Source organism: Zeugodacus cucurbitae, chromosome 4, assembly GCF_028554725.1.
Source record: "Zeugodacus cucurbitae isolate PBARC_wt_2022May chromosome 4, idZeuCucr1.2, whole genome shotgun sequence".
Lineage (NCBI taxonomy): Eukaryota > Metazoa > Arthropoda > Insecta > Diptera > Tephritidae > Zeugodacus > Zeugodacus cucurbitae.
Window position 1 is genome coordinate 48,770,892 of NC_071669.1, and position 14,929 is coordinate 48,785,820.

Below are 14,929 nucleotides of genomic sequence, written 5' to 3' on the forward strand. Positions count from 1 at the left end.
AAGTGAGCGAGCGAAAGCGAGGATTTCAATTAGGCCCACATGGCGATGCAAATGCAAAAGCTTAAATTATTCATGCGGACGTACGTGTAAGTGAAATAGAAGTTTTTATTTGTCGGAATGCTTATTACTCAACTTTTTCACGGATTAAAAACTAAAACTTACACACACACATTAGTTGTAAGGAGCGCGTCCCTTTGGTACAAAAACTTTTGTACGCACACTTTGCAATGATTATTATTGCCCTTGTACGCCGAGAATTACATGCGTAGAATTACACACACAAACAAAGTGCGCTTAAAGCACTGCTCTTAGCTTTCGAACACGTTTCGGCGCTTAAGCAAGGGAAGGCAACATTCGCAAAAGTTTTTCACGCTTTTGCCACTGCGTTTGTGTTTTGAGTACTTCTGCTTCAAAGTATTGTTGTGAAAGCCTTTGGTTGCTTCATATGTAGTTTAACACAATCAATTCTTCATAGAAAAACACTCACATACATACCAAAAACGAAGTGCTTTTTCTGCATTATTTGATTACTAAAATGGGCGTGTGGCAGCATTGTGCATGCAACTTTGACTTTCCCACATTGTTGCACGTTTTATGAACTATTGTTATGTGCTTTGCTGTATATATATTTATGAATATTTGTATGTATTTACGACATTAACTACGCACACACTTGGTTAGCATATTTTCCCAGCATTGCAAAAAAATTATTATATGTCTACGCATCACCACTGCCTCCAAGAAATTCTTACAATTCCCTCTATAAGCGCTGTACGAAGATTTAAGACTACACAAAAAACTAAATTAGTGATGCGCCTAATTGTATGCTACAGAAATACGTTAACAAGGAAAAAGAGTGCTAAAGAAGGGTAGTTTCGAATAAGTGAGACCTAAGTAATATGCATAGCAATTTCTTGAAGAGTAGCTGGCGTTAGAGGTACACTTAGTGAGTCACTACCAAGGCAGTAAAGGATACGGCTGAGGAGTAATACTTTTTGAAAGCGCGTGGAGATTTCTTTGCTTGGATATCTTACTCAACCTGTATAATAGTTTACCAGGTGTTGCCTACATTTCGGCGTGCAGTAATAACTAGTGTGCACGGCTATTGTAACCAGTGCCCAATTCTACTGCGAAAAAAGGTTCAAAAAATTCTTGTATGAATGTGGCAAATTGCTTAAAAAACGAATTATCTAAAGTATTGTTGCAAACTCTGGCACTGACTGGCGGCAAACAAAACCTTTCTGGACAAATCGCCTGTATGACCCGAGATAAAATGGTGTGTCGGTTGGTAGCCTTTTATTGCTACTACACAGCTCTTCACAGCACTCACACACATATGAATTTCTACTGTTTTTAGCATTTCGCTCTCACACTAAAACCTTTCGCACACACACACGAATACAAAGGCATAAAATAGTCGTTGGTTGGAGTTTTATAGCCAAAATTTTGTTTGGAATTGCATTTTGTATACAATTGTAGCTAAGCAAATATTTTAGAAAATGTTGCTGACACTTTGAAATGGATTTTTTTCTGCGCCTTTGTGAATACAATAAATAGAAGCCATAAAACATGGGTATGGATGTGTGCTATAGCGGAGAGGTAGTTCGCAGGCATAAAGACTTTAGTTATAATCCTATGTTTTTTTTATTTTATTCATATATGAATATTCTTAGTTTAAGGGAACAATTGGTGCTATTCCCAGGTTTCCGTAGCAAATTGCCTTAAATCCGAAACGAAAAAGAAAAGTTTTCGCACTTCGTTGTCTGTGTAGAAATTGCAATTTGTACACCATGCTTTGTTATTTTTTTCCGCGAATCGATTATTAAATTCAGATATTTTTATCTATGAAATAATGTATAAATAAATATTTTGATTAGTTCAAAATATTGTCAATTAACTCATTTTCTTTCTATATTTCTTCGGATACTTTTCGGAGTCTATTCGGATATTTTTCGGAATGACTCCGAAAATGAAAATTTCCGTATTATACTTTTTAAAATATGTTTTAAAAATAATGACGAATAAAAAACAGTGAAATTTAAGTTACTGACTTGTTTATATTACTTAAAGCGCCATTATAAAATCAGTAGATAACTTCCAATTGAAAGGCAATATAAGTATTTACATGATTAATTTAAATTACATTACATTAATTATAAATTACAATTGCAACGATGGGAAAAACAACATTTCAAAAGTAAAATTTTGTAATTATCTCAGTTCGCTTAAATGATAACTACTAATACTGTGTTATGAAAATTAAAAATCACTATTTTCTACTATTCAACTATTTTCTCTTACTCCCTTCCGCTTCCAGCGTTCGCCTCATTTGCTTCCACAAAGCAATTGCAATCTCGAGTTGTGTTTATAAATGAAATTAAATGCTTTAATTGCTGTTTAACTCAGCAATAATCCGATTTCAATTGCTATTACTAAACGCCAACAACAACTACTCGAAAACAATATTCATAACGTTTAATGAATATAAAAAAATTTGCTAATGATATCAGTAGTTTTGAGAACAAAAGGAGAATAAATATTTCGTTGTACTGGATTTGGAAAAATGCGACACCCACTCTTAGACATTTATGAGGAAGAATTCAACTATTTGGTGAGGAGGTGGCTGACAATTTGTATGAAATCCTACTTTGAATTTTTACGTTTGTTTGTATGTGTGTAGGTATGTGTATGTGTAGTCGCCTGAAGCATCAATCAGATTTCAATTTTATGATGATCACGTTAATTAATTTATTTGAGAATGACATCATGCGCGCATGTTTGCTTATGATTACAATTGAAGCACGAACCATGTCACTGCTAATTTATTTGTGTATGAGTGTATGTATGTGTGTGTGTCTTCATATAAATTGAAAATAAAATAGAATTACCGAAAATAGCAAACGTCATGAAATAAATAACAATAAATAGCAGCAGGCAGCTGGCAGCTGGCAGAAGGCCATTAAGCAAAGATTTCATTGTCATTTAAGTATATGGCGCCATGAGCATGAAGAAAGACTTAGCTGGTGGGTCCTAAGAGGGGCTTAGTGACATTTGTGCAAAAAATTTAGGTGTGCTTCCAGATGTCTGTAAGTATCTATTCAAAATACCAGAAATTTTCTACTTTCAGTGGTTCTGAAGTACCGTTCAACTATCCAAACTATCATTATGTGCCTATGGCTTTATAAGTATGCTGATGATATCTATCACTTTTGTAACAAAAGACAATGAACAACAAATAACAGAAGAGTAATAATATATGTATATATGAATATGAATATACATGTGTATATTTATGCATATAAATGTGCTTAAATGGCGTAGACAGTAATTGAAGAATTGTATGTTTTATGTTTTCTATAAATACTCATATGCGCGCGGTTTGTAGTTCGAAGAATTTTTCTATATCTGTTGACAGAGTCATTTGTAACACAATGAGCATTACAAAAAAACAATAACAAAGAAACAAAAAATGAATAAAAATACTATAAAATATCCAAATGTATGTATCTTTGTATGACTGGTAATTTCGAATGCTCGTGGATGTTGATCAGTGATTTTACTAGAACACAGAAGATGAAAACAATTGCAGCATAAATACAGAGAATGGCATGAATACATAACATTCCAGCTGGTCTAAAAGCAAAACAATAAACTTAATGATCTATAGTTAAGAGTAGTGCATTCAAATTGAAAAATCGTCATTTGTTTAATAATGCGCTCATATTTATTAGAACATAGTATATGTTTATATATATATGGACAAACATAAATTACTATTTTCTTTTCGAAAAATTACTAACCTCAATATTTTTATGTTATAAACCATAAGGCAATAAAAATTTCTTTTTATTATTATTTGAACTGCATAAGTATTCAAGTGAGCTATGCAACATTCTGAATCTGGTACTATTATGCTATTATACCCACAGATTTGGATGATGGATGGTGAAAACTAAAAGGTTAGTCGTTGATCAATTTTAGGAAATATTACAAATTATTTTAAGCTATTTAAGTACTTTTAATGTGAAATATTGATGAAGAATTTCTTGGGTTGAACCACATCATTTTCATATCGATAGTCTAACAGAATGCGCCATTATAAAGTCAGCCAATCTATTTGGAAAAAATTTCTTATTGCGCCAGAATGTATGCATGTTTCTAGATATATTACAATATATAGCATGGCATGGCGAGGCATTATATTCATATAGTTGTGAAGATAAGATACCATTAACAAACAAGACATTGGTAATAGAAAGTATTAGGTTATGATGAATCTGACCCGAGTTCTAAGCGAAAGCTATTTGAATGCCTACCCAAATTACTTATTCCTTTGTGAGCATTGCAATAAATGCAAACTGTTCGAAAATAATATGGGATTCAAATAGCGTTATTGAAAAATCACGATATGTCAGCATTCACCAAGTAGCTTCCATAAAATTTTATTAAAATGCACCGATTCATAAGTAAATCATAACTCATTCATATAAGGTACTCAAAAGTTGCTTTTAAGACCCCTAATGACTGCTTTATGGCCAACACAATACCAAAATTGTTACTAAATTGTTGCCTTTATAAATCTCAGTGAATATACATATGTAAATGTATGTGTATAACTACAACAATATATTCGTGCATTTATTTGCAACCAAAATGCTAATGACTATGTTAATTCGGTCAAAATGTCATAAATATACGCGTCAGAGCGAGTGCCAACATGCCAATTCATCAAAACAAATGGCAGAAAAAACAAAAATACACATACATACACATCAATATGTTTGTTTTATGTACGAGTATGTGTTTGCAAATTTTATTTATTCAAATCACAGCGCAGACAAAACGTTGCATTTCTCTTCATAAATCCTTTTTAGTTATAAAATTAAATGCTAATGTTTACTTTTTGGCAATGTTGTTATTGTTATGCATTGTTGTAATAATATGATTTAAAATTTTTTGCAATTGTTTTATGCATCAAAAATCCGTCAAATTAGCATAATTATTTGAATTTGTATGGCGTGTGCGAACATTGTATATAATTCTGAAAAATTTTTTGGTTTTGTTTCTGCTTCTTCTGTTTTGTGCAAATTCTGCATTATGAGCTTTGAAGCGGGCGTAACGGCGTGCTGCAACAGTGCTCGCGAATATACCAAAAAGGAAGTCATAATTTTACGTTTCGTTGGCATTGACTGAATTGATTTATTACAAAGAATTTGGCGTTAAAAATTTGCATGAAATGCAAAAAAAATAAAATTAAAAACCTGACTGTTATCTCTACGCCTCTTTCTGCACTTTCTATGTAGCTATCTTTTGAATTTGTAAATTTTAGAATTTTCGTGTTTTAGGTAAGAACTTTGGGCGGCACGCACAGTAGAGTTGATTTGAATTTTAATTCAACGAACGATAGTGTTATGTTTTTCTAAAAAATACATTTTTGTATTCAATTTAAATTTCGACAATTATTCAATTTTTTAAAACTTTTTTACAAAAATTTAATCAAAATTAAATTTTTTTAAATATTCCAAAATTAATTATTTTATGTTTTTGAACAAATAAAATTTCGAAATAATATCTGGTTTTAGATTTTTTTTTTAATATAAAATGTAAACTTTGCACTCACTTTGAAATAGATTCGCCGTAGATTCGAGTATGCCGCGCAGACTATTGGTATGGTGATGCAAAAGTCGTTCAAATTCGCCAGTGGACTTCTTTCTCAGCTCCAATTCGGTTGAATTCGTGCAGCAATGGCCGCCACAAAGAGCACCTGGAAGAGTAAACGGAAATCATAAATAATTGGAAAAATATAATTTTTATGTAAGAATATAATATTTAATGCGTAGTAGTATATAAGGTAAGTAGTATTATATAGGTATAAATTATAGGTCATAAATAGGTCATAAATTATATTTCGTTGAATTCCATATAAATATTCATATAAATTCCAAATAAGAGGCTTTCAAAAACAGTATGAGTTTGCGCTCAATTCAACTGCTGACTTTTCATAGTAAATCCGCTCAGGAGAAGTGGTACTTGTAAAACTGAAGACTTATGTATAGCGGGGAAGTTGTTCGAATGCTTTGCACTCATACATTCTTTTTTATTGAAAATATACAAAAATAATTGGATTGAACAATTTTGGATTAAAATTCACCTGTAATTGCAGTTGAAAAGAGTTTGAGTATTTTTGAAGGAATGTTGTGTGTGATTAAATTTGAGTGGCTTTGAAGCATTGATAGTGATTGAAATGCGAAAATTGGAAGATAAGTACTACGAAAAATTGCCCTTCTCGGGGTCTAAACAATCGCGATGACTCGATGAGCCAGTCGAAGGATGAGTGGTAAATGAACATTAGATTATTAAGTCTGAGGACCCTGTTCAGAGTCACTTCGAGAAACATACTTAAATTTCCGTTTCTAGAGAGTGAGAGACCAAAGCTTTTCGCAAAAATGTGATGAATTGCATAATTATTTCAGCAACAGACGTAGTATATTTGACAAAGTGAAAGCCTCAACGGCTTCCAGCTGTGCAACAAAAAAACTATTAGAATAATGACACACTCACACAAAACTATTACAACAACAGGAGGCTACAACTATGTGTAGGTGTATTACTGTAGCCTTCATCGCTTTTCACCCTCGGCTTATGCGTGCAGCCAAGCTTTCGGGGTTTTGCGAGCAAAAACGGAAGAGGCCATCTTTTATGCGCAAATTGAAAAATTCAGTAAATGTGGATACACGCACGCAGTTACAGCTAAAAAAAAGAATAAAGTGTTGCACGCAAAAAATAGAGGAAACGAGAAGAAGAAAAGTGCGAAATTGGAAAAGTGTCTGTCGCCGCTTGGCGTCAATCGGTGTCAAGGTGCGTGCATGCGGGTGGGCGACGGTCTTTTTCAACTTTACTGCCAGGCACGTAGTTGCCACACAAATACCGCTGTGTATACATGTGTGGCATGCAGCGCCATTTTGCCTGCACTGCTTTTACACAACTTTTTTTTAACATCGTTCTCTGTTTTTTGGAGCATTTCCGAATGTCACTGCAATATGTGGCACACCATGGAGGCGCCATTACTTTGCAACATAGAGGTGCACATGTACACACACGGTACTTCACTTGTGCGGCAACTAACTGCAACTACAATAACAACAATACAAACAAACACAAAAATACTCGACGGTCCTTTGTGAGAGATTTGCATGATTTGCTTAAAAAGTGACGCTGCATGCAACACACATTGCAATTTTCGGCACATTCAGAGCGCGCACAGTTTTTAACTGGTAGTGAAGTACCGAAGAGGCCTAAATAATAAATGACGGCAAAACACTTAACCTTGGCCGCTCCGAAATGAGTGCCCGAGTGCGCACGTTTCCAATAGTGGTTTAAGGGTCATGATTTTTTCTGAAGTGAATATGGAATATAAGCAAGTATTTTTCTGACAGGAGCCTTGAGGATTCGCTAGTGCTTTAAATATTAATGGTCATCGAGGATATTCAAATTCAAATTTGGATCTTCTGACCACGGGTCTTGGATTAAATCTCTCCGATAAGTGTGGCATGTGTTCCTCATGCTGTGTTGCTGATTACATGACTAGGAGCCAGCATGGCTGAAAAGCTTATCTAAAGGTCTGCCTGAGCGCTGTCCACCTGAAAAGGTGGACCAACGAACCGCTAGCTGACACATCTGATGTAACAAGGAAGCGAGTGCTTAGCTAACTCACTATCGGCTGCGGTTGCTGGGATATTTTGGTCAGTTAAGGCATGTCAGGGTCGCTGTTTGGCATCGTCGCCACATGCAACATGAAATTCGAATTGAATTTAGAAATTTCTTTTGCAACTGCCATTCGCGAAAGGATCTGTCGTTTGTGTTTCTAACTTACTGTTGTTGCACATACTCGCGTGGAGGAATATCTGTATTTGTATCCGTATCTGTGTATTTCAGTTGTTGCTCTTTTATTGATACACAATACATGAAAAATGCAAGTATTTGATAGGCGGGAGAAGTCGACGTCGAGTGTGCATTTTAATGCGACATGTTCAGACATTTGGGCGCCAATAGAAAGCAAAATCAAGCGCCACAGTGCAAAATTGAAGCGTGCAAGCGTGCGGGCAGCTGACGAGGTAGGAAAAACGTGTTGTCGTGCTTCAAAGCAATTTGATGCTGTTGACAGAGCTCAGTGAGGGATTTAAATACGAGTATGTTGTATAGGGTGAACCATAAAGCGTATTTTCAATCATTAAAATTTTAATTAATTCTGGCATCTCATAAGGACCACCGCCAAATATTGGGATCGGAAACCTCGAATGTGATTTCAAGAAATAATAGAAAAGTTTGAAAAAAAGAAAAAAAAAACAGTTTGAAAGTCACAAATATTTGAAGACATGTGAACGGACGTTCTTCGGTTTTAAGTCATAGTGAATGACACATACGATGATTTTCGCAAGAAGTTCGGAAAAGCACCCAAAAACAAATATTTTTTTATATTTAAAACAATTTTTATTAAAACAGTTATTATATGTACCCCCCTGCATCTACATTATTTGAATTATTCTATATTTCTTTGGTAAACAACTTTGCAAACGTAGAGCAGCTTGCCGATCCAGAAGTTTGCAAGTCAGTCGCCGTCTTTTATCCATTGCAAATCCATGTGAAAGCAAATGCAGCGCCAGAGAGATGGAGACGGAAGAGAAAAGAGCTTTGCAGGCGTACAAAAAACGCTTGGTATTTGTATCGATGTAATGCGCCGGAGATTGGGCTGTTTCGGGCTTCCTAATTTCGTTTTCTTTATCAACTTTATTGCGTTCGTTTGCGGTTATTTATTCATTCGTCGGTTGAAGCACACTTCGCTCTTCCCTAATCTCTTTGGCCTTTGTGGTTTGGTTTTTGGCAAAAATTTGAAGACACACTCACAGTTTAAATGTGCTGAATCAGCAGCGTGCCAAGTATAGAGGTAGTAAACATTACGTTGATGTTTCTATCTAATAAATAAAGTTTGCAGGCGTCATCCTGGTCGAAAACAATTTCGAAGTTTTTTTCGCTTTCAAGATCTTGGAATAATCTTTAAAGATGGTTAGTCAATGCAGAATAATAAAAACTGAGTTGTATAAAAATAGTTTCTTGAAAATAAATTATAGAAGTTTTGAAGGTTAAAGTAAAGAGCGCAAATATGAATTAAGGTTAAAGTAGTGAAATATGTTTACTCTCTTCGTCCAAACTGCGTTTTTGGTGGACTGCTTTAAATAGGGTGTGATACAAAGGTTGATTCAAATCGTCTAACTTTACAAGTTATACATTCACGATACTGATTGTCTTTGTGAGCATCCGAATTTAAACGTTTGACTTCCCGACAGAGTTGGCATCATTTATATAGAATCAGGCTGTCACTTCATATAAACAGGAAGTTTATTTCGATTTCTAAAGTTTAAACGGACTGTGACAGTAGGACCTATCTGTAGTTGGTAAATATCAACCGCTGTGGTCTACCGAGGTTTGCATTTTTGCATTTCCTTCTCCAGTAAATCGTTTTTTCTCAAGTAACAAATCTCCACTTGTGTTGAATTACTTAATTTTAAAATCGCTCAAAGTAAACACCTACATATATCCAACTAAACTTAAACTTATTTAAGCATTTAAAATGCAAATAGAAATGCTTTAAGAATATTAAACTTTAGCCAAGTGTTGTCAACTTTCGCAACACATTTGCTAATTGGATTACAAGCGGTGAGTGCACTTGGTGTTAGCGCGCGACACTTGACACTTCGTCGCTGAACTGTGTCACTGCGCACGGCAACAAAGCAGAAGTACAAAAACATATGCAAAATGAAGAAAATACTCGCTTAAAAACACGTAGACAAATTGCATGGCATGTGCGCCTAAATGTATGCTTATTTATTTGTGTTTTTCATAATGCCCTTGTATGTGTTCGTAAGTAATTAGGTGCGAAAAAGCAGTCATTGTCGCATAAAATTTGATCTCACGCTCAGTAAGCAATGTACTTATGCTTCTATGTGTCAGTATCAGTATATGAGAAAATTTTTGAAATACTTTTCTTTCAATACAATCCAATATTATAGTTATATGATGAAATTCCGGTATTAAGGGTGTTTGAGAACTTCTTGTTAGATAGGTTTATTCAGTGTATAAGCGTTTGATCTAAGGTTTCCGGTGCGCACATAGCGGTTGCGATTACACGCGGGCGCCGCAAGTCGGAGTTTAGCATGGGCAGCGATACAATTCTAAACAAATACTTATAGAGTATTGTGCTCTTATGCAAAGGACACATTAGAAAATGGTATATGTGTTCATAAATTGCCTTTCCGAGTATGTCAGGAGCAGCAGTTAGCAGCTATTCAATTGGAAGCATATTGCATGTATGTGGCATGAATTGCGAACTGAGTGTGGAAAAGTAGTTTTGGAAGGGCGCCACCGCGTATTCGCCTCAAATGGCAGCGGTGCGCTGCGGCGTTTCATGCCACACAAAATTCCAAACAATGCAGGCAAGCAAAAAAAGAAGAAGCAAAATGGAGCGCTCCAATTTGCACTCGCTTGCAAGGACGAGCCAGGTCGCAAGTGAAAATGCGAGTCAACGAGTCATGAAGTGAGGTAGTCAGCGGCAGTAACAATATACCATGCCAACAACAAAACAGCTATAAATGCTGCAAGTGTGTGTAGCAACATCATAAAAGTGGTACAAGTCAACGTGGGCGCACGGTACTGTGGAAGGATGTGCTGCAACTTTAATGTGGCACGAAGGCTAACTCGAACACACACACTCGTACTTGTTCACACCAGCGTGCCTTATGGCAGTCGACTGCGCGACTCACCGCAACGCCACAACACCTCTTGTCGCAGCGCGCGATTGTGCAACATATCTTATATTCTGCAGTTGTGGCAAGCGTGGCAACAACTACAACAACAATTTTGCATTAAGAACAACTGCATAGTTGCAATAACAAATGACAGCGCTATTGTTGCGTGTTTTGTTTACAAACAAACAACTTTTTGGCGGTGACAGCGCGCGGCGGCAACAGAAACAAGCGCACCGCACACCGCTTGTGCAACAACGCTTTTTATCGCAACAACGAGATTATGAAGTATTTATTACGCTAAATTTGCAATGTTGCATGTAACACACACAATCGTATTGGCATGGCAAGGTGCGAACACTACAAATGAGCGCGTCAGCACACTTTTGCAACGTTGCCACCGAAATTTCACAATGCCCGTCACATTTCCTTGTCCCTCTAGCACTTCTGTTGGCCGATGCAATTTCGCGCGTCTTTTGGCAATTCATTTTCCATTTCCATTCATTCATTTGAAATGAGCTCGCGTGCAAAGTGGAACGCGCATAGCCGCAGCGGATGGCCGCAGGATGTTTGTTGCTGGGTGACAGGAAATGCCGTGGTTGGCGCGCCTCTAAGTATGCCTCGCGCTTTGCGATGACTAACAAATGAACAACGGAAAAAGCGCTTTCACAATGAGACGCAATTTCCGTTTGGTTTCATGTTGAATAACCGTAAATACCGCTATCCGAATAGTTTACGTAGATGTTTAGTGTGCGAAATTTGTTGAAAATAAAATAATGGGTGAAGGATTGTAGGTTAAATTAATATTAAAATTGGTATCGATAACTTTGTTGGTACTATTTTGACCCGTGATACCGCTTATTACCCATCTTGAACTGAGTTGCTATTACAGAAACAGAGAGAGTGAGAGGGAAATAAAGACTGGAAAAGGGAGACAGAGAGAGAGAGAGCGAAAAATGAAGCGAGACAGAGAGAGGTGCTATCACAAACCAGAGAGAGAAAAATAAAGGAGAAACATTGACAGAGAAAGAGAGAAGGCGATATATGAAAAGAGAGTCAGGCAAAATTCTCATAGGATCCTCTTGCTAGGAACTTTTTACATACGGAACTCATATATCAATGTAGAAGAAAGGTTTGAACTGAGGATTGAAGTCAGTTGTGTTGAGAGGACAATTTAGGTTTAACATTTAAGGTTTAGACATTCCCAAAAACTAATGTCTCATAATTTTGGGTGTTTTACAGAAAATGGATAAGTCTTTCGGCTGTGATGTGGTGAAAATAACTGACCACAGTTATTTTAATACACGACAAATTACCTTGTTAGACTACGCTATAGTCAGATGCTGAATCGATGGAAAATTATTTCATTTGGTCAAGACGAGATCATGAGTGGAAATTGGTTTCAAGAAGTATGACTCTTATTTTTAATAACTTTAAAGAAAGTTTAAAAATTATTGAGTATATAAAATATTTAAAGACTAGCAGACCCGGCCACACGTTTTTGTGGCTAAGGTATACATTAAATTAGTAAATCTTTCAATGCAGAGAAAAAATTCTTACGCATGAAGACGAAAATCGTAGAGGTGTCAACTGCGTCGCAACCAATTTCAACTATTTCTACAATCGCAGTATGATATTGTTGGAAACACTCGTATGTTATTTGTTAATTGGCGATTCCTTATGTGTCGCCACAAATTAAATGATTTTAGGAATGTGATTAGTTCGTCAGCAACAGTTGATCCAGGAATAGTCTGACGAAAATCACCTGCCAACAGAATCATGGCTTCACCAAAAATATTTTCGTTGTCGCGTAAATGATTTAAAGTCCTCTGCAGTACCTCCAGCGACTTGAATATCTGGAAAATCTTCTTTATAGCTCTTGTTCTTTTTTTTGGCGATTTTGCAGATTGGTGTTTCGTTGATTTGCAATTTAGGAGTAATTTCAAGGCCGAATTGCCGTTTTTCTGCCTACTAACAGGTGCCAAGTTGCCCCTATTCCCATTATAACTGGGCGTTGAAAATGAGTGAAATCGGTTCAGGAATTACCTCAACCCTCATGTACTATATATGCTGATTTTCGTTATTCTATTGGACTTTATTTCAAACTGTGTGTAATAAAATTACATCAATAAATTGCGAGAGTATAAAATGTTCGATTGCCTTTCCCTACTTGTTACAAATTGTTTTGGCCTATCCACACAGCCTTATACAATTGAATAATGACAAAAATATTTTAATAAAGCAACAATGACAAATTTCAAAATATTATTATTTTTTGTTTTTTTTTTATAATTTTGTTGTCAATTCAAATTAAATCATCTTCTTGTTATCTTCCTCACAATTTTTCGATATATACTTACTTTCTAATCCTTCCCTGGCCTTCCATAAATATTTCAAAACTAAAATTAGCCAGATCGGTTTGGCCCTTCTCGACTTTTTTCGAGACTAACGACACAAATTGTTTGTATGCGTGATTAGAAAATTGTGGATTTAAAACTTTTTCAGGCGATTCATTAGCAACACATTTTGCGATTCATTTTTATATTATAGATAAATTTTAAAATATATAAAGATTTACTGAAAGTGCAATGATTTACCATTTTATCCATCAAATATTTGCCATAAAACTTTTAATCGCCATGTAAACAATAAACGCTAGACGACATTCCCATTATTTCCGCTCATTTGAAATTCGAAAAACTACATATATTTTCGCACAAATATGTTTGCACCGGCGCAAACTGCAGACAACTTGTCTAAATAAGTATCCGCATACACCACTAAGCGCTTTCATTAGGCGCTATTTGTTTGCCTCAACTCAACACTAACAATTTGGAATGCGAATATTCCGCCACACAGTCTGCCATAGTTCGGATTTCATTCACCCACATATTGACACACCCCACACACTGCCTTACGCAAATATGTATGGACGTATTGAGTGGGCTATTTGTTTACTTTTATCTTGTTTAACTACATATCTATTTGATCGCCTATACGGGTTTGGTGCGTTAATGATGCCATTAAAATAATTGAATGATTGATAATTGGTGAATTTATGATGTGAAAAGTGAGAGATTGTATATGAGAGAGGGAGCGTGATTAGTACACACAATAAATGGAGAGAGAACTGGTAAAATTTTGTGCTAATTTATACTGGTTCGAGGTAGTCTAAAATCAAGATAAATGACATTCTAAAGGTTTAAAGAAATATGAGAAAGTGTTAAATCCATTTATTTTCCTACAGGGTATGTATACGTAGGTGTATATAATGAGGATATTTTGAAATATTAGAAGGCCTAATAGAAAGCGAAACTTATTCATAATACGAACAACTTGCTGCGGCTTGGCAGCCGACCTGGTGGTGCAACTAACTATGAGTTAGCAGGCGTCCAGCAGAGCAATGTTGCCAGTGCAGTGGTAAAATCTACATATAGAAAGCTATGCATTTATGCAACACGGTGGAGGGGAGTACATTTATATGTTGCATAAATGATAATGAAAATGGGCGACTTGAATTTCCCATTTCGAATTTTGCTTTTTGTTGATCAACATTTAGCCATGGCGGATGTACAACATACCCACCACCATCACCCACCTTAAGCAAACAAATGCATGCCACAGATATTTGTTAGTCCACGTTTATGTAAGAGTAATTTCACTAATTATGCTGCTGGCTTAATTAGGATTCTGTGGTCGCATGCCAGCGGTGCACAAACACAAGCACACAATCACACAAATAAACATACATATAAGCCCAGCAGAAGTCCAAATAGCAGAGGGTGGGTGTGGCAGAAGTAACGAATAATGAGTGCACTTCAATGTAAATGCGATTCATTGTTAACTATTTGTTTGTAGGGTCTATGTGTTGTGGTGGTATGTGCGTGTTGTGAAAACTGCATTTGTGGTAGGAGATTTTGGGAATTTTCGAAAGAAAATAATCACGCTTGTGTGTGAACAATGTTATGGCTGGATTTGTTTGTTTAGCCATCCATTTAAATTGTGTGCTCGATTTGGCAAATATTTATTTGGCTTTAATCGAAGGCATTACAATAGCACGTATTTCGGTTTTAATATCATATTGGTGAAATACAATGAACAACACGAAAGCGGTGACAATGAGAGCGTGG

At 35.9% G+C, this 14,929-nt stretch overlaps 1 protein-coding gene across 2 annotated transcripts in view; it reads right to left on the reverse strand.

The window, feature by feature from the left end:
- The window catches only part of LOC105221165 (division abnormally delayed protein), a 301,758-nt gene that overhangs the window by 27,174 nt on the left and 259,655 nt on the right, over positions 1-14,929 (reverse strand). For both annotated transcript variants that reach the window (XM_054230175.1, XM_054230174.1), the window contains exon 3: positions 5,621-5,764. In XM_054230175.1, coding sequence (XP_054086150.1) covers positions 5,621-5,764 — 144 coding nt within the window. The remainder of the gene's footprint in view (positions 1-5,620; positions 5,765-14,929) is intronic.